The sequence below is a fragment of the Heptranchias perlo genome, chromosome 16 (genome assembly GCF_035084215.1).
Source record: "Heptranchias perlo isolate sHepPer1 chromosome 16, sHepPer1.hap1, whole genome shotgun sequence".
NCBI lineage: Eukaryota > Metazoa > Chordata > Chondrichthyes > Hexanchiformes > Hexanchidae > Heptranchias > Heptranchias perlo.
In genome coordinates, this window is record NC_090340.1 from 42,219,943 (window position 1) to 42,247,283 (window position 27,341).

The following is a 27,341-nucleotide window of genomic DNA, read 5'->3' on the forward strand; positions in this document are numbered from 1 at the left end:
AAAATTGTGCTTGATCATTTAAATAGTTTGACAACTATTTGTAGAATTCCATGGATTAAATACATGGCTAATTTTTATTTAATTATTCATGTTTATTAGTTGGAATGAGCTTTGATCTCTGCTGTGGTCAGCACAATCTGATTTTCTTGGTTAGGATATTTAGTAATTGTAACCACATTAGTCGCTTATTCCTGATTGTAGAGGTAATATCTTTTTGAGTTCTTACCTTTTTGAATGTCCTATTATGAGTTATTCCCCCTCCTTATTTAAATGTTTCATTCAATTGTTTCTACTGCTTTCCCAGCAAATGCTGACAACTCATTTCATGGTCTCTGAACTATCATAGGTGCTGACTAAGAAAGGCCAAGAATTTGATATCTTGGAGAGGGTAATCTGGTTTATATGTTTTTTTATTGTTACAAAAAAAGTTGCACACCCGACCATTCAAATAGAACATTACATAAAATACTCATAAATGTATTAGAAAACATCTAGAAACCGAAAATATAATGAATAGTCAGCATGGATTTCAGAAGGGAAAGTTATGCTTGACCAACCTTAATTAATTCTTTGGAGAAGTAACAGAAAGGGTAGACAAGGTTAATGTAGTAGATGTAATATATCTGGATTTTCGAAAAGCCTTTGAGGTACCGCATAGTTAGACTCATGACTAAGGTCAGAGCATGTGGAATCCAGGGACAAGTGGCAGAATAGATAGCAAGCTGGCTACAAAACAGGAAACTGAGGAGTCGGGGTTAAAGGTAGTTACTCAGACTGGCAAAAGATGGGAAGTGGTGTTCCACAAGGATCGGTATTGGGACCACTGTTGCGCACCATTTACATAAACGATTTAGACTCTGGAATCGGAAGTACAATTTCAAAATTTGTGGACAACACTAAATTGGGAGGTGTAGTTAATACTGAAGAGGACTGCGACAAAATACAGGAAGACATTAATAAACTTGCAGAATGGATGAGTAATTGGCAAATGAATTTCAATATAGATAAGTGTGAGGTGGCACACTTTGGTAGGAAGAATAAGGAGGCACATACTCCTTGGAAAATAAGAGCCTAAATGGGGTAGAGGAGCAGAGAGAGTCACTAAAAGTAGCGACGCAGGTTAATAAGACCATTTTTTTAAAAAAAAGCAAACAAAGCACTGGGGATCATTTCTAGAGGGATAGAATTGAAAAGCAGAGAAGCTATGGTAAACCTGTACAGAACCTTGGTTAGACTGGAGTACTGTGAACAGTCCTGGTCTCCATGTTATAAAAAGGATATAGAGACACTAGAGAAGGTGCAAAAAAGATTTACAATAATGATACCAGAACTGAGAGGTTATACCCATCAGGAAAGACTGAACAGGCTGGGATGCTTTTCTCTAGAAAAGAAAAGACTGAGGGGTGACCTGATAGAGATCTTTAAGATTATGAAATTGTTTGATAGGGTAGACGTAGAGAAGATGTTTCCACTTGTGGGGGAGACTAGAACTAGGGGCCATAAATATAAGATAGTCACGAATAAATCCAATAAGGAATTCAGGAGAAACTTCTTTACCCAGAGGGTGGTTAGAATATGGAAGGAGTAGTTGAGGCGACTAACATAGATGCATTTAAGGAGAAGCTAGATAAACATATGAGGGAGAAGGGAATAAAAGGATATGTTGGTGGGGTTAGATGAAGAAGGATGAGAGGAGGCTTGTGTGGAGCATAAACACCGGCATAGACCTGTTGGGCCCAATGGCCTGTTTCTGTGCTATGCATTCGATGTAAATATTCATTGCAGATGTTACCGCAAGGTATGAAGAAGTATTTTAAAATTCTTATATCACCATTTAAAATCCTGCAGCAAGGTGCTATACACTATGCTGGTAATCTGACGTGAGCTGTTGATTTTTGCCACAGGAAAAGTAAGTTATTAAATCCAATTGTAAAGGGCAGTGCAGGGTTAGAATAGTCATAGAAATTTGGAAGCGTCAGGTGCACAGGTGATTCATCTTCTGATTGGTTAGAGATTCTTCTACGCTCTGTAAATGGGTGACATGATTATTCGAGGGTTGCCAACCCTCCAGGATTGTCCTGGAGTCTCCAGGAATTATAGATTTATCTCCTGCACACTGCTGCAAGCAACCTGGGGGAAAAGTCACAAGCACATTAAAATAAATAGTGTGTTTTTTTCATTTTCTTTAAACACTTTTGTTTTAGTTGTAAATACATTGGAGATGGGGAGAAAGGCTGTTTGACTGGGTGGGCTTGTGTGATGAAACCTCCAGGAATACGTCCAACCAGTGTTGGCAAACCTAGATTATTATGAGGTAAATTTTGGTGCTAAGCCATAATTTGAAAATTTGTAACTTCTTCAAAAGTAATTAGAAATCTGGATTGTTTTATTACATGTTGAAAATAGACAGCACAATATTTGATTGCCTATCTTTCTTATTGAGCATCAATTTCATACCTCAGTAACTTGTTTTTATCATATTTTTGTTAAATTTGATGAGGCAATTTCATTTGTCAAACTTTTTGTTCCTGCTCTTAAACAAGAGTGTGCTTAAAATTGTACATAACTCATTCTGTTCAACTGCAAATATTAGCCTTCCGTAACTTAAAGTGCTCCAGGAGAAGGCCCGACAATGACTTTTCTCTTAAAGGGAATTGAAAGTCTAGTACTCCAATGTCTGTCTGAAAAAAATCTGGTAACATCTGTTCAGCTGCAAAAAAAACTAACTTCCACACCTGACAGAAATCAGACATTTTGGCTGCTCTTCCCTTTTTAGATACCCTCGTAACATAAGGCACAAGGCTGAACATTGTGCAGTTTAATACTGGATTGGGAGATGATATTTTTGACAGGCCTAGGAGCAGAATTAGAGCTTCCTATCACTGGAAATCTTTACTAATAGATTATGCTGCAGTTAGTTTCTCCCAAGGTTGGGTTGATCTGCACTCTGGCCACTCAAAAGTGTCATTCCCTATTGGGGGAAAAAAAGAAGAGGCACTGTTGATATGTATATTCATCAGTAGCACTCAGAGACAGACAATCCCTGGACAAGTAAACTTATGGTCAGCACTGTGAGAGTTAAGATAATACTGGAGGCGAGGACTATTTATGATCTTAATCTGAAATGTTCTCTATAATATTGGATTTTCACCAAACTTGTTTCATAAAGTTGTTTTTATGTTTGTGTCATTAGTCTTATATTTTGTTTTAGAAACGGGCCTCTTATGAACTATTTTCCTGTTATCTATTAATGGTTACCATGACATAATTCTAACCCTGCCTCTCAAAAAAAAAATTGAAATTTGTACATGTATTCTTGTTACATACTGTTGTTTTGTAGTTTGAGAAAAACAGAACTGTTCATTACCCTAGGATGGTTCAAAGATAGCAAAACTGGTAATTACAAATTTTTGAAAGCACAGTTATGTTACTTGGTGTGGAGACCAGTATTCACTGAAACTATCTCTTTACAGTAATAGATTGTGAAACTGAGAACAGTGTATTGGTGCAGTCTTGTATTGAACCTAAAAATGTTGATCATTAGCGAGGGAGACAAGGTGGATTAGCAGAGTGTCAATTTCTTCAATTTCAAAGCTGAAATAATACATTTTGACAGATTGCTTTGCTGAGAGGTCAGCAAACCTTTTTCACTTGTTTGCTAAATGCTTTTTTGTTAATGTGAAGACTGTCCCTTTAAGAAACTTTGGTAGGTTATAGTAAAAAAATGGAGATTGACCATGATAGTTTCAAAGTAGTGATGTCACTTTTGTATCCACTCCAGTGAAAATATTTTAAAATCACATTAAAACTTAATTTGTTGTTCACTGGTATCCTGTTTGCTTACTTAGATCAAAGGCACATCAGGAGCCCTAAAATAGTTTGACAGCTAGGTTGGGGAAAGTGGTTAAAGTGTCACTGCAGTAGCAGCAGAACAGTTCTCTGTTGGCTCGGAAGGATTGTATATCTTTTGCAGAGCATTTTGCTCTGGTGGGGTTTGATATATGGAAGATAGATTAGTGTTTTGACATGGAGCATGTCGAACAAACAGTCTTATCTTTGCACCATGGTATCCTGACCTGGAATGAATGATGAAGTAAGGACAAGACTGGGTGCAGCACAGGGGAGGAGATGGTGCAGCTATTGGCAGTTGAAGGACATGTTATTTTATGGAGCTATTCAGAAAGAGTTAACCATGTTTAAACTTATCTTTTATATAATAAAGTGGAACCCTGCAACATTTTAAATATCATTTCCAATAGTGTACATCCATTCTGATGTAGTCTCTAGTGTTTGACTTTTAAACACTTACGGCTAAAATTAAACACTCAAGGTTGGAGCCCTGATGAAGTAAATAAAATGCAACTAGCAATTTCTGGAATGGAATGTTTGTTCCCTGTAGGCAATAGCATCATATGAGTTTCCTTAGCCTTCCTTCCATTGCAGTGAGTTTAGAAATAATGTCTGGCTAAATAAACTGCTCACTTTCTTCACAGTGCTGTAGGCTGGGGAGTGGAACAAACGCAAGGCCATGGTCTAGGCCCAGGAGTGGAGCACAGGGCAAGGACGAGTTGTGGAATGGGTGAAACACTGTGAGGAGAACAAGCCAGATATACGACTGGGCCATCTATCCTGAAAATAAATAGCTTCTGACAATTTTTTTGGTAGACTCTGCCCATTCCCATTGGTTGGAGTTCGTATGGTAGTGGTTGAGCTCTGTTGAATCTTGCACATTGTTGATTGAAGTGTTGTCAATGAAAGATTTAATACAATGGTGTTGCACAATTAGATCAGCATATTTGTTCACGTGCTTTGTGTTCTCATTTATGCTGTATATGGTCAGGGAAGAATTTGGAGCCAGTCAAACACAACAGGAAGGGAAAAAAAATGGGCATGTTGGCAAAACCAAAGACCTGGGTACAAGTAGCCCACCTGCTTTTTATTCTGATTTTAACAGAACTTGTGCTGAAATGCTCTTATCGTCTCTAAAATGGAACAGGGAAAAGTGAAATTTGGTTGGTACATTTTTTTAAAAAAAAACATTTTTGTTTTTGAAACACCAGATTAGAGATGAACAATGATTCCTGATTTAGTGCAAGTCTCTGGCATGGTGGCTATTTGTTTTCATCATTACAAATTTGGCAGTGGTTCAGCCATCTTTTATATTGGTAAGAACTCCAGATTTGGATTAAATATAACCCATCATATGAGGAGTTACATTTATAAAGGGAAATGGGAGGTGAATCCTACAGAAATACCACCTGGAAATTTATAGCAGGTACATCTGTGGGAATTGTTTCCCTCGTGAAGCTGTTTAGCTGCTGCACCCAAAGTTGGCTCCACCTTAAAGTCAGGCCTCGGTTAAGTAATTGTAATTCTTGTGTTTTTGATGTGTTTAAATAGAGTAGTGTGTTTCAAATTCTCAAGTCTGTTAGTAATGTGAAGATCTTTCTAATCCTTTCTTCTGCAACGTGTCTTCAACTTGTCTTCAGAAATGAAGTAATTGTCTTTATGGAGCTGTGTGCCTCAATTTGACTACTATGGAAATAAAATCATTAATTGTGAGGCTGCAGTTCTAATGTCAAGCTAATTTTATTTTAAAGCTACTGATACCTTAACACAGGAGCCATTTTCATTTTGCCTTGGTGAGGGAACTACATTGTGTATTTCTACCCAGGTGCAAGAAAGTCAATGGGCCCGATATTACCATGGCGGCGGGTTAGATTGGACGCGTGGGTAACGTGCCCGGTGAAATCAGTCTGCTCCGCACGCAATCGCAGGCTGATTGGATCTACTTACCTGTTCTTCCGGGTTCCCCGCTGCTAAGCTGCGTGGCGGGCGGACTGCGCATGCGCAGTAAGGTCTGTCAGCTGGAGGAGCCCTATTTAAAGGGGCAGTCCTCCACTGACTGATGCTGCAAGAAATAGGAAAAATTACAGCATGGAGCAGGCCAGGGGGAAGGCTGCTCCCAGGTTAATGATGCCTCACTCCAGCTCTTATTGGATGGGGTGAGGATGAGGGGGAGGACAGAGATCTTTCCCCCGGCGGGCGGGAGGAAGCGGCCTGCCTCTGCCACCAAGAAGGCCTGGCTCGAGGTGGCAGAGGAGGTCACCTGCACCACCAACATATCGCCCACCTGCATACAGTGCAGGAGGCGCTGCAATAACCTAAGTCGGTCAGCCAAAGTGAGTACACTTACTCATTCCCCTACACTCCATCGGCCACATCACTGCCCCCACCCCACATCTCCTTCTGCACTGCCAACACTACTCCGTCACATTACCCCTCACACCCACTCAAACCTCATCCTCATCTTACCTGCACTTACCCACCTCGCCAGTACTCATCCCGCCACTACCACTCAACCCAATCCTCATACAATCTCATGGCTCTCTCTCATACTCACCCTCTTATGCATCTCTTTCACAGTCAGCCTCACTCAACCTGCCACTACCTCTGCTGCAGCCACAGGGCATGCATCACATATGTGCAGTAGGAAGCGTAAGGCAAACGTGTCGTGAGCATGAAGGGGATGCACAAGGGTGTTTGAGGGTTTGTCATGGTTTTTACTTATATTTAATTTCTGATCAACTCACATTACATATTATATTGGCACCACTACTGCCACGTCTTTGCGAATCTTGTCTGGTTTGTGTAATAATGCCCTTTCCTGAGGATCACAATGAAGACCCACAACTGATGCCACCCATTGTGTCACTGCAGAGTGGGTGTAGGTGTATTTGCAGGGCTCTTTTGTGCAGACAACTGAGAGACGTCAGCGATGTCCCCGGTGGCACCCTGGAAGGATGCGGAGGAGAAGTTGTTGAGGGCAGTGTTGACTTTGACAGCGACAGGTAAGAAGATGGTGCTCGGGCCAGCCGGGAGCAGCTCGGCATGAAAGAGGCTGCAGATGTCCACGACTACATGTCGAGTGACTCTGAGCCTCCGTGTGCACTGCTGCTCAGAGAGGTCCAGGAAGCTGAGCCTCGGTCTGTGGACCCTGTGGCGAGGGTAGTGCCCTCTGCGATGCATCTCTCTCTGCGGTTGCCCTCCCTCCCTGCTGTGCAGGTGGATGTGTCACAGCACTGTGTTGTTGAGCTCCACGTGTCAGAGGTGGACGGCGAGGCTGGTGATGCTGTTCGCCCTCTGAGGAGGTCATGACTGCAGCTATGGCGGCCCCCATCCGGAAGATGTACATCTGAGGGGGTCCGCAAGGTAGGTAAATGTGTCTGGAAACCGGGGTAAGTGTGCAAGTTGGTGAATTTTGTTGTTAGGAGGAGGGTGGTGGAGGCCAAACTTTGTCCAAAGTGACAGAGTGGCCTCCTACAATGAGGGTCTCTTTCCACCCCCCCGCCCCCCCCCCCCCCCCCCATCTGTCAAATGGACCTTTGCAGCTGCCACAGGCTGATGGCTGCAACACGTCCATTTCAACTGGGAGTGTTTCCCCCAGTACGGGAAACAGTCTCAGTCAGTTGAAAAATCCCATCCCTGCTAAAATAACAGGTCAATCAGGTCTGTAAACAACCTGAAGTACCCGTTCAAGTAATTAAGTGGCACCCCACTGGCTTTAATTGCCGGCAGGAGTCCCACATGCGGGGGCTGCGCGCGCACGTCAGCGGGGAACCTGGAAATGGGGCGGGTTGGAGCCAGGCTCCCGACCCGCCCCGGGAATCCCCGATTTTCGCAGCCCCCCAGCCACGAACTCACCCGATCACGGGTGCGAAAATCGAGCCCAATGTATCTCTCTTGGAGACTGGAAGGGTTGAGGGTACATTTGCAGGACATTTCCATTTTTAAAAAATGGACGAGTTCCTTACTATACTGTTCTTCTCAGGTACACAGATGCATGACTACTTGGAGTAGATGATGGAAAGCAAAACTAGACATTTCTATTAATCATAATACAGTACAAAAAAAATTGCAGGCTACCTTGTCAGTTGCATTTTATCCTTGGTGCATTGTATCTTCAATTAATCAGAAGTATTTAACTCCAGGTTTTTTTTGAAGCGTGTAGACGTTGAATGCAGTTGTTCAGCTGTAATAAAAAATTTTGTTTGATGAGTATATGAAATCTTTTTGCTAGTTGTCACAATTCTCTATTTTGAGGATGATGTGAAAGTGAGGACTGTAATAGTGTTAAAAGCTTTTTTGTTTAATTTAGTATAATTTAATTGAAGGGAAGTTGGCCATTTCCTGTGAAATAAACACAAGCCATGTGCAGAAAACAAACCGAATGATGTGATCAGCACTTTAAAGAAACATCCCATTAATGAAAGGAGTAGTTTCATTATATTAATCTTCTTGCCTCTTAACTGCTGTGTATGTTCAATTGCGGATTCATAGTTATTGCTAAAGACTATCGTGCGCATATGCGATCTTTGCCAATAACCATTTTTTTAAAACTGAAACTAGCAGAGGAGCAGAGGCCCCCATGCTGATGAAAGTGATATAAAATTGAGCAACCTTTTTAGAAGATGGACAGTACCCTGAAAAAGCAATGAGTTACTGATGAACTTCTTTAGGTTTGTTATCTCAAGGTTCACTGTCAGCTGGCATTTTTTTCAAATCCCTCGTTTCCGTACTAGGGCTGACAGGAGTGGATATCAAAGAAAATTCCTGTTTCTCCTCAAATCTCTCAGTAAATCCTTAATTCTAATGAAAAAGGTTTTGACTGGGAACAACTAGTGTGTTCTTTTATGGGGCCTATTGGCTCCCAGGTTGGTTTAAAGTGCTGGTCCCACTGAAGTGTATGGAGCTGTACCAGAGTTCATGTGGCCCTGTCCAATAATTTGTATCATCAGAATGGATGATGGCAGGGAGTGTGAGGAGACCCAAAATGGAGTTTTGTTGCAGGCTATTTTTATTTTAAAATAGTGGAGTGGAATACTTTTGTAGAGAATTTGTTCTCCCCACCTCCAACTTTCCTTCCCTTTTAAGTTGCTTTGAAGGGAACATTTGTCCTTGTTTTGTTTTTGGTGAATTTTATATTGCACAGTACAGACAATCTAATGAATATCACACATTCAAATTTATTCTATTTAAATTTCATTTCATCAGAGTCATTGGAGCTACATCACCTGGACAGTGAAACGCAAGTACGTGCATGTCACAGCCTAGCAAAAGGATTATCCTGGGGTCCGTTTGAAGGGTCGATAAACAGCAGTAACAAAAGTACCCCAGAAACTGACAACACGGTAGGATGTGATTTTTGTATACCAAGGTTCATATCTGGAAAAAGCTTATACATTTATCTGGAAAGCAATTAATTCTTTATACATAGAATAAGTATTGTACATTATGTCACATAAGGAATTTTCTTTATTCTCCATGTGTTCTCCATGAGTTGACTGATTATCTCCAACAACTACAAGACTGATGTCATTTATTTTGTATCAGCAACCAACCAATGAACGTCTAAGTATGTTACAGTTAATAAATTGTTGGTGTCATACTTGTGCGTCATCTTCACGTTAGGAAGGTGCTCAAAGTGCTGTGGTTTCCATTATATTTAAGATAGATTATCACGTAGTTTTATTTTCTGTTAAATTCATTTTATCAGTTTCAATCCAGTTCCTATTAGCTGGTGCGTTGCCATGCTCTGTTGCCGGTCTGAGGGTGTGGAAAATAAGAATGTCATGCTGGTGATGTAAAGGGTGTTTTTCTGTAGCAGTGTACAAGGGAACTTTCCTTCAAAAAATAAAATTGCAGTGTTTGATGCATTGCAGCTTCCTTTGCCATTGCTGAATTTTTAGTGGTCCCTTTGACTCATTCACTTCAGCTATGCAAAGTGCATTGACCTTTTCACTGGCCTCATGAGTTGTTGTCGTATTGATATGCCAGGGATTTATTTTTCCTGGCAAATTTTTATTTAAATCATATTCAAACCTGGGTTAAACCTGTCAAATACACTTTATTTAAACCTAAATATACTTCTGTGCCAGTGAACATGTTTAAGAGAAATTTGTTTGTTGGAGTGGAACAATACATTTCTCCACTTGAACAATTATAGCGCTGTAATTTCTCATAAGACTAATGCGATGGTACTTCGAATGCAGATTGCAATACAGATTTTAACGCACAGGAACTTGATTTTCAGACTAGTGTGAAGCTGCTGAATCACTTAGTAAAATGACTGTCATTGCATTGTACCTTGAGCAGGAAGACACAGATTTTCTCAGTCTGCATAGGAATGAGATCTGTTGCATATGCTGAATAAGGGTGGCTGCAAGAGGTACTGAAACTGATTTCAACTGAGTTGGAAATATTTTTAGAAGTCCTTAAAAGGCCAAACTTAACCTTTTAAGATTCTGTGACCTGTATTGGCACAAGTGCATTATAAGATTTTGGTTGATTGTACAAAACTGGTGAATCTGTAATGATATTGCTTATTGATTTAAAAAAAATTAAAAGAAATTAATTGAACACAAATAGTGTGATCCCCAGGTAAAGCAAGAAATTTGGGACCTTCACATACATTAATTAAATAAATAAATCTATGCATATAAAGTGCTGTAGTTATGTAAATAAATGTATGTTGCTCACTTACCGCAGTTGCATAAATGTTAGGGAGTAGAAAAGTCACTACAAAAATACAGTACACACAAAAACTAATTTGAACACATTCTGATTTATATTGACACAAGTAGGACAGTTAAGGATGAGATAGAGTATATGATCTACAGTGGTTAGATTTTAGACTTTAATACATAGGATCATAGGAATTGCTAGACAAAAAAAGGCCAAGATCCATCTAGTTTGCCTTCTACATGACAACAATAATCGAGTTGTTGACTAATCATGGCAATCAATCTCTATTAATTAGTCTACAACAGGCCCAGACGGAAACCCCCCTCGGTGGAAATCTTTGGGAACTATAGGTCCAAAGTCACCTATTCCTCCCAAGCATGCTACACTTACCATATGTCATGTCTCAAATTACTCGTATACTGTATTCCAAAATGCTTTCTGAAAGAAATCTATCTAATTTGCTTTTGAATGAATTAACACTATCTGCTTCCACCGTCTCCCTAGGGAGCCTGCTCCATAGATTTACCACTCGCTCACTGAAATAATGTTTCTGCAGATTAATTTTGAATTTACTCCCCTTAGTGCGCAGGCCGTCTCTTCTGGTTCTACTGTTATGAACAAGGTGAAACAGCTTGTCATGGTCTACATTATCTAGTCCCTTTAGAATCCTAAAAACAGCAATCATACGACCTCTCAACCTTCTCTTTTCCAGTGAGAACATACCTAATTTACATAATCGCTCCTCATAATCCAGTCCCTCCATCCCCTCAGTCATTCAGGTTGCCCTCTTCTATATCCTATCAATAGCTTCAATGTCTTTATCGTACTGTGGCAACCAGAACTGTACGGTATTCTGAGTGCAGTCGCGCCAATGATTTATAAAGTGGCAGGATTACCTTACTAGTTTGGCTCAATATTGACCTATTAATGCATTCCAACATCTGATTTGCTTTTCTCACTGCCACCGAGTATTGTTGCGATAGCTTCAATTTATTGTCAATCAGGACTCTCAGATCTTTCATTTTCCCTACACGTTATTTTTATTTCCATTTAAGTACCATCCTGGATTTTTGTCCCTGTGTGAAGCACTTTGCTTTTCTCTACATTGTATTTCATCTGCCACCTGTTTTGCACAATTCCCAAATATATTCAAATCCTGCTATAACTTATCCTGTTCAGCTTTGCAGTCTACCAGGTTTCATTAGCTTTGTATCACCTACAAAGTTAGCCACTGTGCTGGTGACTCTTCGCTCCAGATTATTTATGAAAATATTAAACAAAAGTGATCCCAAATCAGACCCACGTGGGCCCTCACTGGTAACCTTCACTCAGTGTGATGACAATCCCTATACCGCCACCCTCTAGGTTCAATCTGTTAACCAATCACATATCCATTATAAAATATTTCCACTGATTCCTGCTTTCTTTATTTTCAGTTCCAGCTTTTCCAAAGAAACTGTATCAAATGCCTTGCTGAAATCCAAGTAGATCACATCCACTGCCTTACCCCTATCCAGCTCCTATGTCACATCCTCAAAAAAACCCAGTAAATTCGATTGGCAAGATCTCCTCTTGAGAAACCCATATTGGCTATCTTTTATGACTTTATTTCTATCCAATTGCTCTATAATCAATGCAACGACAGTCATCAGTCATTTTACTAGGCGATTCAGTAGCTTCACACTGGTTTCATGCTGGCAGGGTTTCCATAACTTTACACATAATGGCCGTCAAACTCACTGGTCTACTTTCCTGCATCGTTTTTGCTACCTTTTTTCAAAATAAGAGCAACACTTACCTTTCTCCAGTCCCCAGGGGCCTCTCGAGTACTCAGTGATTTCTGTAAAGGCTTGTGCCAAAGTTCCTGCAATTTCCTCACTTAGTTCCTTAAGGATCCTCAGGTGCATCGTATTCGGCCCCTGGGATTTATTTACCTTAAGTGTGCTCAGCTGTTCAGCAACCATGCTGGTAGCAATGCGAATAGTGTCACAACTCACCTCTGCAATAACTTCTAGTTCTCTTTCCAGATCAAATGAATTACTGGTCTCCTTTCTTGGTTAAAAACTGAGGCAAAAGAACTTATTTAGTACTTTTGCAGCCTGTGTAGCATCAGCTGTCATGCCCTCACTCGATCCCATTTTCAGTGGCCCCACTCCATCCCTGGTTTTTCTTTTTCTCTTAATATAAAAAGCAATTTATTATTATCCTTCACTTCTTTTGCAATATTCAATTCATTTTTTTTCTTTGCCATTTCACAAAACAGTTGCATTCCAAACCTAAATATAGATTTGTACCATCCTTGGGGCAAGACTCAGTCATAGAATCATAGAAAGGTTACAGCATGGAAGGAGGCTATGCTGGCTGTGCCGGCTCTATGCAAGAGCAATCCAACGAGTCCCACTCCCCCGCCCTATCCCTGTAGCCCTGCAATTTTTTCCTTTCAAGTACTTATTCAGTTCCCTTTTGAAGGCCATGATTTAAATCTGCCTCCACCTCCCCCTCTGGCAGTGCATTCCAGATCCTAACCACTCGCTGTGTAAAAAGGTTTTTCCTCATGTCACCTTTTGGTTCTTTTGCCAATCGCCTTAAATCTTTGCCCTCTGGTTCTTGACCCTTCTGCCAATGGGAACAGTTTCTCTCTATCTACTCTGTCTAGACCCTTCACGATTTTGAATACCTCTATCAAATCTCCTCTCAATCTTCTCTTCTCCAAGGAGAACAACCCCAGCTTCTCCAGTCTATCCACGTAATTAAAGTACATCATCCCTGGAATCATTCTAGTAAATCTCTTCTGCGCCCTCTCTAAGGCTTTCACATCTTTCCTAAAGTGCGGTGTCCAGAACTGGACACACTACTCCAGTTGTGGCCGAACCAGTGTTTTATAAAGGTTCATTATGACTTCCTTGCTTTTGTACTCTATGCCTCTATTTATAAAGACCAGAGTCCTGTATGCCTTTTTAACTGCTTTCTCAACGTGCCACCTTCAACTATTTGTATACACATACCCCCAGATCTCTCTATTCCTGTACCCCTTTTAGAATTGTGCCCTTTAGATTATATTGCCTCTCCTCGTTCTTCCTACTGAAATGTATCACTTCGCATTTTTCTGCGTTAAATTTCATCTTCCACGTGGCTGCCTGTGCCACCAGCCTGTCTGTATCCAATTGAAGTCTTATCACTATCCTCCTCACTGTTCACTACACTTCCAAGTTTTGTGTAATCTGCAGATTTTGAAATTGTGCCCTGTACACCCAAGTTCAAGTCATTAATATATATCAAGAAAAGCAATGGTCCTAATACCGACCCCTGGGGAACACCACTGTACACCTCCCTCCAGTCCAAAATAAAACTGTTCACTCTTCACAGGAAACTCTTTGTTTCCTGTTACTTAGCCAATTCTGTATCCATGCTGTTACTGCCCCTTTTATTCCGTGGGCTTCAATCTTGATGACAAGCCTATTATGTGGCACTTTATCAAACGCCTTTTGAAAGTCCATATACACCACATCAACTACATTGCCCTCATCAACCCTCATTGGTGATCATTTGTTCCAGTATGTTTCTGAAATGTACTCTTAGCTTTTCTGTTCCAATATTACAATTCATCACAAATTTTAGGCATTTAGAAACTATTTTCCATTGGTTCTAATGCCAAAGAACTTCATTTTTGGCTTTCATTCTTTGCATAGTCATCCTAGTGGAAAGCATCTTACTAAATTACTCCTGTGCTGTCTCAATAATGATCAATTTAATTTGTGTGCACTGGTTTTTAATTATTAATGAACAATCTGAGTGATTCTCCTCCCTTGAAAAGAGCAATTAGTCACTCAACATCCGGTACTTCCTTGAATTTATTTTATAAACTGCTCGCTATATGCTGTTCATTCCACATAATTGATTCTATGCAGGAACAGATCATCCCATGTTGACAGAAACTTTAGAAACGAGAAGCAACCACCCTCTTCTTTTTATGTCTAGTCATCTTCCCTCCCCGCACCCCCCCCCCCCCTCCAATCTCCGGTAATCTTGAACTAAGTTTACATAGATGTCAAATTGCTGTTACTCTAGAATACTGTCTTTTATATTTTATAAATTTTAGGTGCTGAGCAAAGCAATTTGCAAAAGTGAAGTCAAAAGAAATTTAGACCAATGAATATGCAGCAGTCATGGAGTTAAAAGTTTCCTGCTTTTTATAAAAGAAAAACAACTTTGAAGCCAGCAGGTCATGGTCCAGTCAGTGTAAATAAAAGAACGGTCTTTTGCCCATTCCTCGGAGCTGTGACTATTTGGAATTTATTTACATCAGAGTCTTTACATTTGACCACCAGGCATGGGGTGCTAGTTGGCTGGATGGCTGTAGCGAAGTAATTTGAGGAGTGAGGGGCAGGGGAGACCTTGAGAAAGGTTATTCAGAGACTGAGTTCATGTTGCTCAGACACCTGGTGAGTTGCAAGATGTTGGTCGTGGGTGGAGGAGTGAAATTTTTGGAACCAAATCTTGGATAGGTTTGTGTTTTTTTTGTGAATTTTAATGTAAGTGTTAAATTTTATTTTTAGGTATGTTATGGAATGGGTGTGGATCTGTCATGACCGCTGCATCTCTGTAAATGTATTTTTTGTGCTCCTGTATGACGGGTAGAACTTTTAGTAAAATCTGAATTTTTTAATTTTGAAAGATTGCAATTATGGAGAAAATTGAAGTAATGGAAGAAGATTCACAGAATTTAAATGGTGAATAAAGAAAGTATAAAAGGAGAATTGCACAGTGACTTAAGACATTTAACCAATGAGGATGAAGAAAATTGATCACTGGTTTGATAGTCACAAGGCAGATGACAGACTCAACATACATGACAAACACAAGAGATTTTAGTATAAAGATATTTTATGCTAGTTAGCGGACAATCCAGGTATGAAAAAGGTACTTAGAACTAATTTACTGGAATAGTGAACCTTTCTTTAAATTACTATTTTAGTATTGAACAGTTGCAAAGCAATAGCATTTCATAACACGGTAGTCATTTTTTCTCCAATATTTATAGTTCATTTTAACTTATTTGTTTATAAACTTTGAAATGATTCACAAATCCTCGCTATTTTTGAGGTGGGATGTTTGTGCTGGGGAATGGAGCTCTTTCAATTTCAGATGTACAGTGCTAGCATCAAGCATTCCTAGGTCAGGTTTGGCACAAACAAATGCAGAGTAAAGGACCATCTACTTTTCCCCAACCATGTGCCTCAGCCCAAAACTCTCGAGCACCCTATATTGCAGTAATGTGACATTATTTTTCCACACCAATCATGCTGTGGTCTCTTTGAGATTGCCAATTAGTGCTGAATTCAGGACAATTTTGTCAAATAGACCATGTCCATTAGGAATTGGATTGACATACCCTAACTCATTTAATATAGGACCCTTAAAGCCAGCTGCCAGAGAAGACTGGATTTAATCAAGTTTATATTTAGAACAGCACAAAATATAACATTTTAAAAAGATGTTGTATTGTTGGTGACAAGTATTAAAAATAGGCTGCTCCATAATTTATTCTCTGGCTACTTTTGACAATTTCATAGCCAGTATATGGTGATGTTCTGTTTTATTTAATTTCATGTGTAAATTGGTGATCAGTAAGACTGAGTTGTATTACATAATTAAATTTTGATTTGATGTTGTAGTGGAGGCTGTGCAGCCTCCCCTACAACATCAAATCAAATACCTCACCTATAATCAGGGGAATCCAAGCATCTATTTATACCACTTTCCCCCAAGTTGACTGATAACCAAATTGCAACTAAATTCCTCTGGTGGGCAAAAAAAGCCAGCTCTCATAAACATGCCCTCTGTAATTATAACCATCATTAAAATAAATGGCACTTCTGTGGATATTCTGCTCAGTGTGGAGCTGTGAAACCCATCTACTCTAATGACCTAACATGAGAAATTGTTCAATGCTCAACATTGAAGTTTTTTTAAAAAAAAAACTTTTTGTGTTCATTAAGGTGAGGGATGGAATTGAACATTTTCAATTTTGGACTGTCAATGTTGGCATCAGAGATAGCATGGTTAGGTGCAGAATCTAGTTTCCTTTGCAGTGTGTCTCAGCCCCAACCTCTGAAGCTCACTTCTGCAAAAATGTGTTTCAGCCTAAACCTCAAGAGTACCCCCTATTGTATCAGTATGTCTCTTTGTACACACCAGGCATTCTGTGGTCTAGTGTTAGTGCAGGACTAAAGGAAATTCTGACTATCTCTGGTCTAGATTTGAACCCAGGCTCCAAAGGTGAAAGGCCAGCAACTGTGTCCCCTAGTTTTAATATTTTATAGTTACATCATGAATTGCTTATTTTCATTTGTGTGAGCATTATATTGCATCTTTTATACAAAGAAATCCATATTGTATAAATGACAACTATTTTTCCCCATGGGATTTCATTCATTTTTGCCTATGTTCAGGCATTTGAATTGCTGGCACATTTTGGACAATATAGAACAGTAGGAAAGAATTTAACACTTTGGGTTAATCTATAAACAGTTAGCTTGTATGGTAATGTTAATTGAGTGTGACAAACTTCGAACTGTGTTTTTCAGCTTGTGTGATTTGGATAATGTAAGTTCCTGTCAAATGAGTATTTCTGATAAGAGAAAATTGTTACGCCAGTAATTAACATAACCACAGAGTTGTCTGGTTTGTGAGAACATAACCTGATTATATTAAAAAAAAATCTATATTTCTGAGTTCATTAAATGTCCTGTTCGTCATCTCCTTGAATTAAATACAGATTAACCCTTATCTCACTAGTCTGTACTTATCTCACTCAGGCGCCATGCTTCTGGGAGGCTGTTGGTACACCAAGTCCAAAATGATTGATTTCTGGCTGATACACATTCATTTCCAAGATTTTAACTTCTATCTACACATTTGTTGAGTTCCGGCATCGTGCTTATCGTCTTTTTTTTATATATAATGAGTAGCAGTATTTTTCAGTCCAGTGGAGATGTAGCAGTTCCTCAATTAATAGCTCATTAATCAGTTCATTAACAAAGATACAGAAATCTTTTAAAGTTCCATATTGTCTTACAAAGACATTTCTAGTGCAGAGCTTCTATTTGAAGAGAAGTTGTCCCTTTTTGATCAACTGAAATACAAAACCATATTTTATTCTTGGGACTGTATACAGTGATTGTGAAATAAAAAATGTTCTAATAACTTTTTAAAATAAATTTCAAGTTTAAAGTTCAAGTTTCGCTGCAAACTCCGTTCCCTAGCCACCGTCTCCATCCCTCCCATTGGCCACTGTCCGAGGCTAAACCTGACTGTTCTCAACCTTGGCGTCCTATTTGACCCTAAGATGAGTTTCCGACCACATATCCACTCCATCACCAAGACCGCCTACTTTCACCTCCGTAACATCGCCCGCCTCTGCCCCTGCCTCAGCTCATCTGCTGCTGGAACCCTCATCCATGCCTTTGTTACCTCCTGACCGGACTATTCCAATGGCCTCCTGGCTGACCCCTCATCTTCCACCCTCCATAAACTTGAATTCATCCAAAGCTCTGCTGTCCGTATACTAAGTCGCACCAAGTCCCGTTCTCCCATCGCCCCTGTGCTCGCTGACCTACATTGGCTCCGGGTCTGGGAACACCTCGATTTTAAAATTCTCATCCTTGTTTTCAAATCCCTCCATGGCCTCGCCCCTCCCTATCTCTGTAAACTCCTCCAGCTCTACAACCCTCAGAGATCTCTGTGCTCCTCCAATTCTTGCCTCTTGCGCATCCCTGATTTTAAATCGCTCCACCACTGGCGGCCGTGCCTTCAGCTGCCTAGGCCCTAATCTCTGGAATTCCCTCCCTAAACCCCTCTGCCTCTCTATCCTCCTTTAAGATGCTCCTTAAAACCTATCTCTTTGACCAAGCTGTCCTAATACCACCTCATGTGGCTCGGTGTGAAATTTTGTTTGATAATGCTCCTGTGAAGCACATTGGGACGTTTTACTATGTTAAAGGTGCGATAGAAATGCAAGTTGTTGTTTAACATTCAGATTTACCAAAACATTTCTGATCATACATTACGACAAAAACTACACTTCAGAAGAACTTCATTGGCTGTAAAGTGCTTTATGATGTTCTATGGTCATGAAAGGCGCTATATAAATGCAAGTTCTTTTATATGCTGTAAACTGTCCTGATCCCACAGTGCCTGTTTGTACAGTACTTGCCGCACAATGTTGTGTTAAAAATATGATTTATAAAATTGCTGTTTTGGAAGATACTTAAAAAAAAAATTGTGGAAATTGGGCCCTTCTGCTAACTGCCACCCCATAGTCTTTCTGCTGGCGGTCGTTCTTTAATGGATAGTTAGTCCGGCACAATTGCAGTCACAGCTACAAGACTGTTTCGACCACAGTTTAACTCTACAGTGCTAAAATATTCTTTCAAGTCATTCTTCCTACTTGGGCTGAGTTACTCTCAGTCATAACAGGTCCTGTTAATCTATGCAAACGCTTATCAGCTACTTGAAAGTTTCCAAACTATCGCTGCAAAATCGGTGGGTCAAGGGCAAGAGTCAATAGGCCTGTGTAGCCACAGAAAAAAAAATGAGCTGTTAGAAACAAAACAAGCTTTGATGCATTGGCCGGTTAGATTTTAAAAGAACTTTGAAGAATCTCACTTGTGAAAAGATATATTTTTAAGGTCATCAATGTGTCAAATCAAACCAAATTAGAGTAATGATAAAATTGATTTTCTTTTAACCAAGTCAAAAAGTTGAGTAAAACATACAGCCTTCAAAAACCGAATATTAAGGTTTGATTTACTAAAGCAGCTTGTTAAATGCTTCATGTTGTAATCCCCATTACACTTGCCCTTCAATTTAATGTTTTATTCTCCAAACAATTTTAGTAGTATTTATATCAAAAAGAAATCATTATAGTAAAATGTATTGCTGAATTCTTTTTGCAGTTGAGTTTTATTCAGTGTATTTTTAACCTTTTGATTATGGATATAACGATTGGAAGCTTCAAATCAACCATGAACTAACAGCAAATTTGATGGGCTTCTCAAACGCTGTTGGCTGCACATTTTGACTTTTTAAAATTTACAGTAAAAAAAACCTTATGTTTAAATGTGTTATCTGTTTGCTATTTCTTCACCAGCCGAAACAATAGAATTATTTAATGGATTTTTCTTGTCCCACATGCCTGGAGAATTTGCATTCTCATAAATTAATATTAAGTACAAACATGACGCTGAGGATCTATTTTAAAAATAAATAAATTGCTTCTGTTCCAGCATTGTGTAATTTTTAAAAAATAATGATGCCATTGTTTGAGATTTTGACCAATGTAGGAAAGGTGGGATTACATTTAATAGCAATTGGCTGCAAATCATTTTATCATTTTGACAATTAATGCTTTTTAAAATTTGATTACTATCACTACACATTACTTAAATTATTTTTTTTAAATTTCAGAGAATGGCTGTCTAGTCAAATTCAATTATATTTAGGTAGATTACAATACTATGTTTACTTAATCGGTAGTTATTTAAGCAGCCAAAAACATTATAACTTTTGCTACAGAAAGCAGTTGGCCTGGGAACTATAGGCCTGTGTCTTTCCCTGTCATTTTTTCCCCTTCCCTATTTCTCCTGAAGGCATTGATTTCTTGGTGTGAAGTTGCACAGATGCCAGGCACCTTCTACTGAAGTGGCCAATATAAACGTGTACCATGACCGTGAGGTCAGCTGACAATTCAATGGCAGGTGGCCATCACGTTTGCGTCTCTCATGTTTTAATCTTATTCCAGATACTTTTTTCTCTTGCTCACTGCAGAAGACCATTTCCATAGGCAAGGCATCATTTCATAGGAACTGAACAAGGTAATCTGGAATGGCAGGCTGCAGGGTGAACAGTGAACCTTGTGGTATAGTGAGAGTGACTGCATTTGACATCAAGGCAGCATTTGACTGAGTGTAGCACCAAGGATTCCTGATTAAATTGAAGTCAATGGGAATCGGGGAAAACTCTCCAACGGCTAGAGTCATACCTTGCACAAAGGAAGATGGTAGTGGTTGTTGGAGGCCAATCATCTCAGCCCCAGGACATTGCTGCAGGAGTTCCTCAGGGCAGTGTCCTAGGCCCAACCATCTTCAGCTGCTTCATCAATGATCTTCCCTCCATCATAAGGTCAGAAATGGGGATGTTCGCTGATGATTGCACAGTGTTCAGTTCCATTCGCAACCACTCAGATAATGAAGCAGTCCGTGCCCGCATGCAGCAACACCTGGACGACATCCAGGCATGGGCTGATAAGTGGGAAGTAACATTTGCACCAGACAAGTGCCAGGCAATGACCATCTCCAACAAGAGAGAGTCTAACCACCTCCCCTTGACATTCAACAGCATTACCATCGCCGAATCCCCCACCATCAACATCCTGGGGGTCACCATTGACCAGAAACTTAACTGGACCAGCCATATAAATACTGTGGCTACAAGAGCAGGTCAGAGGCTGGGTATTCTGCGGCAAGTGACTCACCTCCTGACTCCCCAAAGCCTTTCCACCATCTACAAGGCACAAGTCAGAAGTCTGATGGAATACTCACCACTTGCCTGGATGAGTGCAGCTCCAACAACACTCAAGAAGCTCGATACCATCCAGGACAAAGCAGCCTGCTTGATTGGTACTCCACCCATCACCTAAACATTCACTCCCTTCACACCGTGGCTGCAGTGTGTACCATCAACAGGATACACTGCAGCAACTCGCCAAGGCTTCTTCGACAGCACCTCCCAAACCTGCAACCTCTACCACCTAGAAGGACAAGGGCAGCAGGCACATGGGAACAACACCACCTGCACGTTCCCCTCCAAGTCACACACCGTCCCAACTTGGAAATATATTGCAGTCCGTGTGGGAGAACCTTCACCACACGGACTGCAGCAGTTCAAGAAGGTGGCTCACCACCACCTTCTCTAGGGCAATTAGAGGTGGGCAATAAATGCTGGCCTCACCAGCGATGCCCACATCCCATGAATGAATAAAAAAAAATACTGGAAATAGTACTTCATGCACTCCTGTTTGCTCCAAAACTGGCAGAAATAAAACAGAGACACCGTACAATTCAGACTGAAATCTAGTTAATTCTTAAGAGACAGAAATAACACAAAATGGATCAATCAACAGAATGAGTATAAAATAGAATACTTGATTTCTCACCAATTTCAAAACTAATTCTCCTAATATTGGACCATAAGACTATGAAGACGAGATTTTGTATGGATAAATCTAACCTGGCCAATTACTGGCTTATCAAGCAACTCCCAATAATCAATTAAGTGATAGAAGGAATCGCAATAATGCCATCAAGTGACTCACCAATAACCTGCTCACTGACACTTAGTTTAAATTGCACTAAAATCTGTTGGCTCCAGACCTCATCACAGAGTTGATCCAGAAATGGATGGAAGAGTTGAATGCCAACGGAAAGGTGAGAGTAGCTGCTTTCAACATCAAGATAACATTTAACTGAGTATGGCATCAAGGAGTCCTAGCAAAACTGAAATCAGTGAGCGGCAAAGAGAAAACCGTCCAGTTGCTGAAGTTCTACCTGAGCCAAAGAAAGATGGTTGTGGTTGTCTGAGGCCAGTCACCACTGCCCCAGAACATCGCTGCAGGAGTTCTTCAGGGAAGCGTCGTTAGCACAACTATCTTCAACTGCTTCATCAACGATTTTCCTCTAACTTGTGGTCAGGAATGGGGCCGTTCGGTGACCATAGCAGTGTTCAGTTCCATTCCCAACTCCGCTGATAATGAAGTAGCCCGCAGCAGCCTACAGCAGGACCTAGATAACATCCAATTTTAGGCTAACAAGTGCCGGGTAACAATTGTGCCAGGTAATGACCATCTCGAACAAGAGAAAGCCCAGTCATCTCCCCTTGACATTCAAAGGCACTCACCATGACCTAGTCCCCCACCATCAATATCTTAGGAGGCAGCATTGTCCAGAAGCTGAACTGAACCAGCCATATCAACATTGTGACTGCAAGAGCAGGCTAGAGACTCAGTACTCTGTGATGGGTGGTTCACCATCTGACTCCTCAAAACTCCTCCACATCTACAACGCTTAGGTGTGTGGTGGAATACTCACCACACACTTAGATGGGTGCAGCCATAACCACACTTGAGAAGCTTGCCATCATGTAGGATAGAGCAGTTCGCTTGATCAGTGTTCCTGCCACTGGACTTAATATCCACCTCCTCCATCACTGGTGCACTGTAATCCATGATCTACAGGATGCATTGCAGCAACTCACCTGGTTATTTCAACAGCAGTACCCTCCCCTGTGGCCTCTACCACTAAGAAGGACAAAAGCAGAAATATTGTAGGAAGACAATCACCTCCAAGTCTCACACCATTCTAACTTGGACCTTTGTTGCTGTTCCTTCATTGTCGTTGGGTGAATATTCAGGAATTCCCTATCAAGCACCATTAGCACAAGGACAGCAGTCGTTCAAGGAAAAGTCCCCTTACCACCTTCTCAGGGCAACTGGAGATGGGCAGTAACTGCAGCCTTGCCCATGTCACCCACATCGTGAGAAATCAAAAAGAACACAGCACCCAAGTATCCTGCTTGCCTCTGCCCAGTATAGCAGTACAGAGAGAAGGGAACTAAAAACAGGCACACAGCTAGTTTGTAAGCCTCTTTCCTTTTGAAATTGAGCCAATACAAAAGGACGATAAAAAGCTGCCTCCACAATTAACCAAAACTATTAACCAAAAACAGATTTCAAAAGGCACTAGGTTTGTCTTTGAAAATCCTGATAAACAATTTGTAAACTTCATAACAAAGCAAAACTTCAAGAATCTTGTTCACCAGATCTCCCGATGAGACTATTGCGAAGATGATAGACTATAAATATAGGTAGATGACACCCTAGTGTTCAATATTAATTATTTCTATTACTTGGACAAACATGGCATCTACTGTCTTTGTTAGATGATACAATTTGCTTGGTCCTAAATGATGCTCATTCGCCAAAATAGTCAAATTGTTTTGTTTTGATGGGGGGTGGGGAGAAGCCTACAGGCAATTGACATAAACAGGAATGAATAATTTCCTTTTCAAATTGCAGACCACTTTATGTATTTCACATCTTACCCTCTCTCCTGCAGAGACACACTGGGGGTTAAATTGGATAACCTCTGAAAATGGGCGCAGGGAGTGCATTATGCAGTTAACCCATACCCGGTCGTAGTGATGCACGTTACATTCGTGCTGCCTCCTGTTTTAAATGATTGCTGTGTGCAGCCAGCGCTATCTGCACTGCTGATTGACTGTACGCATCAGCAGGGGGCCCCGATATCGCGAGTGGCTCATGCTTCTTAAGGCAGCCTGCACCTCTTAAAGGAGAGGTGCATTGTGGCTGCAAGAAGTGGTGGGAGTCATTTGTGAAGTGATTGTGCTGTAATACTTTGAAGCCTGCGAGAGAGCGTGCACCAAGGTTCTCTGATGATGCACTGGAGGCCTTGGTGCAAGAGGTGGAGAGAACGAGGGGCATCTGCAGGTGGGCAGGAGGCTCTCCAGACATGTGCTGAAGAGGCAGTGGGAAGAAGTAGCAGAGGAGGGAAATGCCTGGAGCATAACTCCAAGAACATGGATGCAGTGCAGGAAGACGTTCGATGATTTAACACGAGTTGTCAAGGTGAGTGAGTTCAAGTTTCAAGTGGCACATCCTACCAACTGCACCACTAGCGTCATCTGCTGCTCAATGTACTACACCCCCATCAATGTACTACACCCCCATCAATGTGCTTTATCTCCCCATCACACATTTACCACAGTTGCAAGCCTCACACCCACAACTCACAGTTCACACACTGGCAGCTATTCAACCATGACAGCCACCTCACCCAAACATCTTGCAGGACACTTACTGACACACTTCCCTCTTTTTTGCAGGAAAAGGTGATGCATTACAGTAGGCAGCAAGAAACAATTGGAGGAGGACAAGTGCATCTATGCTTTTTAACTCCCATGGAGGAGACAGTGCTGGCCATCATGGGAAGGGGCGGCGCTGGAGCGATTGATGGAGGGTCTCTGCATACCTAATCCTCCTTCTCGCTTCCCACTTATCCCTCATCCCACAATCTTATCTGACTCACGTGCTGCAGATGGTGTAAGCACGCACTTCTTACTTTCTCCTCCCCCCCCCCCCCCCCCCCCCCCCTCACCACAACCTAACCCGTGTCCCTTTGTCATTTCAGACACCCAAGAACTGGAACCTTCCCAGTCAGAGGAGGCAGAGGAAGACGACAATGATGATGAAGGGACACAGTCACTCGATCTTACACTCAGAGACTGACACCGCATGTACTTTAGAGGCTAGGACAGGGGAGGGATGTGCACGTGTGGACACGGCAAAGTGCGCAGGAGGCAGGGCGGGGGGAAAGGACAGCTTGCCGGAGGGCGAGGTCACACACTTGTTCTGCTGCAGAGGATTCAGATGATGACTTCGATGGGCCAGGCTGCAGAAGAAAGCTGATGGGTGTACACAACCAAATACTTTGTGCGCAGGCTTTCCAGTGCACCATGTCAAGGAGCATGGAGGAGTCCAGCTCCAACTTGGCACAGGACTTCGCGCAGAGCTTGGAGCCCATACTTTCCAACATGAAATGGGTGGTCACTTCCATCATCACACCTGCAGAACCCACCATGATGCAGTGTCTGATGAGACCGATGAAACAGCTTCCATCAAAGGTCTGACTGCTGCCATCATGGCTCATGGTATCACTGTTGAAAGGGGCTTTGAGGGAGTCACAGCAGTCCAGCAATCTGTGCTCCAACAGATCACTAGAATTGCTAAGGTGCTACCCTGGGAGAGTGGCAATGGCTCCATGGATGACAGCATTCCTGCTCCCACCAGTGCCCTTGCTGTTGCCTGTCAGTTAGCTGACCCAGACTACTGCAGCCCAGGCCGAGATGGTGCAGTTTGAAACTGGGCCCTCTAGGCCCAGAGCTGCTCAAGGTCGTCGTCCTCCAAGGCTATCTGCAGTCTCCTCAATTGAACATCAGCAGCCTTCCACCTCCCATGGTCCAGCCACTGGGGAAGCACCTCGTAAGAGTGCTAGGAAAGGTAAAGGCACTAAGGGAATGCACAAGGGTGAATAGTCTCATTTTGTTTGCATAATTTTATGTTAATTTATAAATGCGGATTTGAATTTGCATTTCGTGGTGGTTTTTATATTTGCGGTGAGCTGAGGGAGGAACCAATGTGTAACCATAAGGAGGACGATTTGATGGTCATGTGAGAGAGGAAAGGTGAGGAATGTGTCAGCTGTGGCTCCGTTGATAGCACACTCGCTTCTGCGTCAGAAGGTTGTGAGTTCAACTCCCACGCCAGAGACTTGATCGTATAATGCAGACTGACACTCCAAGTGCAGTACTGAGGGAGTGCTGCACTGTCTTATGGATGAGATGTTAAACCGAGGTCCTGTCTGCCCTTTCGGGTGGATGTAAAAGATCCCATGGCACTATTCAAAGAAGAGCAAGGGAGTTCTCCCTGGTGTCCTGGCCAATATTTATCCCTCAACCAACATCACTTTTTTTTTAAAAAACAGATTATCTGGTCATTATCACATTGCTGTTTGTGGGAGCTTGCTGTGCACAAATTGGCGGCCACGTTTCCTACATTACAACAGTGACTACACTTCATTGGCTGTAATGCGCTTTGGGACGTCCTGAAATCGAGAAAGGCACTATATAAATGCAAGTCTTTCTTTCTTTGTGAAACTATTGATGAATGGGGAGGTGTGGTTGAGGTTACTGGTATCGCTCTGATAATAGAGACCTGGCAGAAAGGGCCTGTCTACGTTGTAACCTCCCTTCCTCTTCCTCCTCTTCCTGTTGTACTTCCTCCTGCTTCTTCTCCCTCTTCTAGCAGCTTGTCCTGCCTCTCTTCATTCTCCCAGTCGTGTTTAATTCCCAGAGGAAGCCCTACCAGGCCACCCATATCTGGAAGCAACCTTTTTCAGCACAATATTTTAAATGACACAAAGAGCACAGCAAAACCAGCCAGACCACTCTCCCTGCAAAGTATTGAAACTTTTATCCAAGCAAAGGAAACTTCCAAAAATATGTACAATTGCCAGAAGAAATAATCCAGCAACTAACCTGTAAGTACTTTAAATATGATCCCTTTAAATAGCACTGGTGGTGGTGGGGGGGGTCCTTTAAGTCCTGTTCAGCTGTGCGAGGTTAAGACCGGAGTTGGCTGGAGTGTGGAATTCCAAAATAGCAGCATTGCCTTCAAATCAGCATAGCACACTGATCCGCATCATAATCTCCCTACTCTGCATGCTGCCGGCGGTCGTTAGGTATGCACGTGCAAACCCCTTTACCAAGATGGCGTCATGCACATTTCCCATCGGAAGTCTGCACACGCATCTCAGACCCCATTTTCGAGGCGTAGTTGGCTGCATAGCTCAAAAAAAATGGGGGCTAAGCAGCCCAATTTCACCCCCACTGCCTTCCCAGAAACCAGACCAAATTAAAATTGTTACAATATTGACAAACTACAAGTACCTAATAAAGCAAAATATATATAATGTAGAGATTCATATGACCTGAAACAAGACTAATGGGTCTGTCGCACGTTTCCCCACCTGACATCTGCATAAGTGTACTTCCAGCAAGATGGCTAAATGATGATCAGAAGTGGGAATCCTGGCCAGCTTTCCTCCTCTTATCCTGGAGCACGAATGTCAATTGTAACACACCTACTGCCTCTCCAGCTGGTATCAGTTAACTCAGTATAGACT

At 41.5% G+C, this 27,341-nt stretch overlaps 1 protein-coding gene and 1 long non-coding RNA gene across 8 annotated transcripts in view; one reads left to right on the forward strand and one right to left on the reverse strand.

The window, feature by feature from the left end:
• Positions 1 to 27,341, forward strand: part of zfpm1 (zinc finger protein, FOG family member 1) — a 202,534-nt gene that overhangs the window by 131,707 nt on the left and 43,486 nt on the right. For all 7 annotated transcript variants that reach the window (XM_067998013.1, XM_067998017.1, XM_067998015.1 and 4 more), the window contains one exon: positions 9,055 to 9,191. In XM_067998013.1, the coding sequence (XP_067854114.1) occupies positions 9,055 to 9,191 (137 nt within the window). The remainder of the gene's footprint in view (positions 1 to 9,054; positions 9,192 to 27,341) is intronic.
• LOC137333710 (uncharacterized) lies at positions 401 to 27,319 on the reverse strand. The gene is made up of 3 exons (XR_010965971.1): positions 27,186 to 27,319; positions 7,927 to 8,032; positions 401 to 2,130 (listed from the first exon to the last, which is right to left on the reverse strand). It is a non-coding gene; the product is annotated as an uncharacterized lncRNA (long non-coding RNA).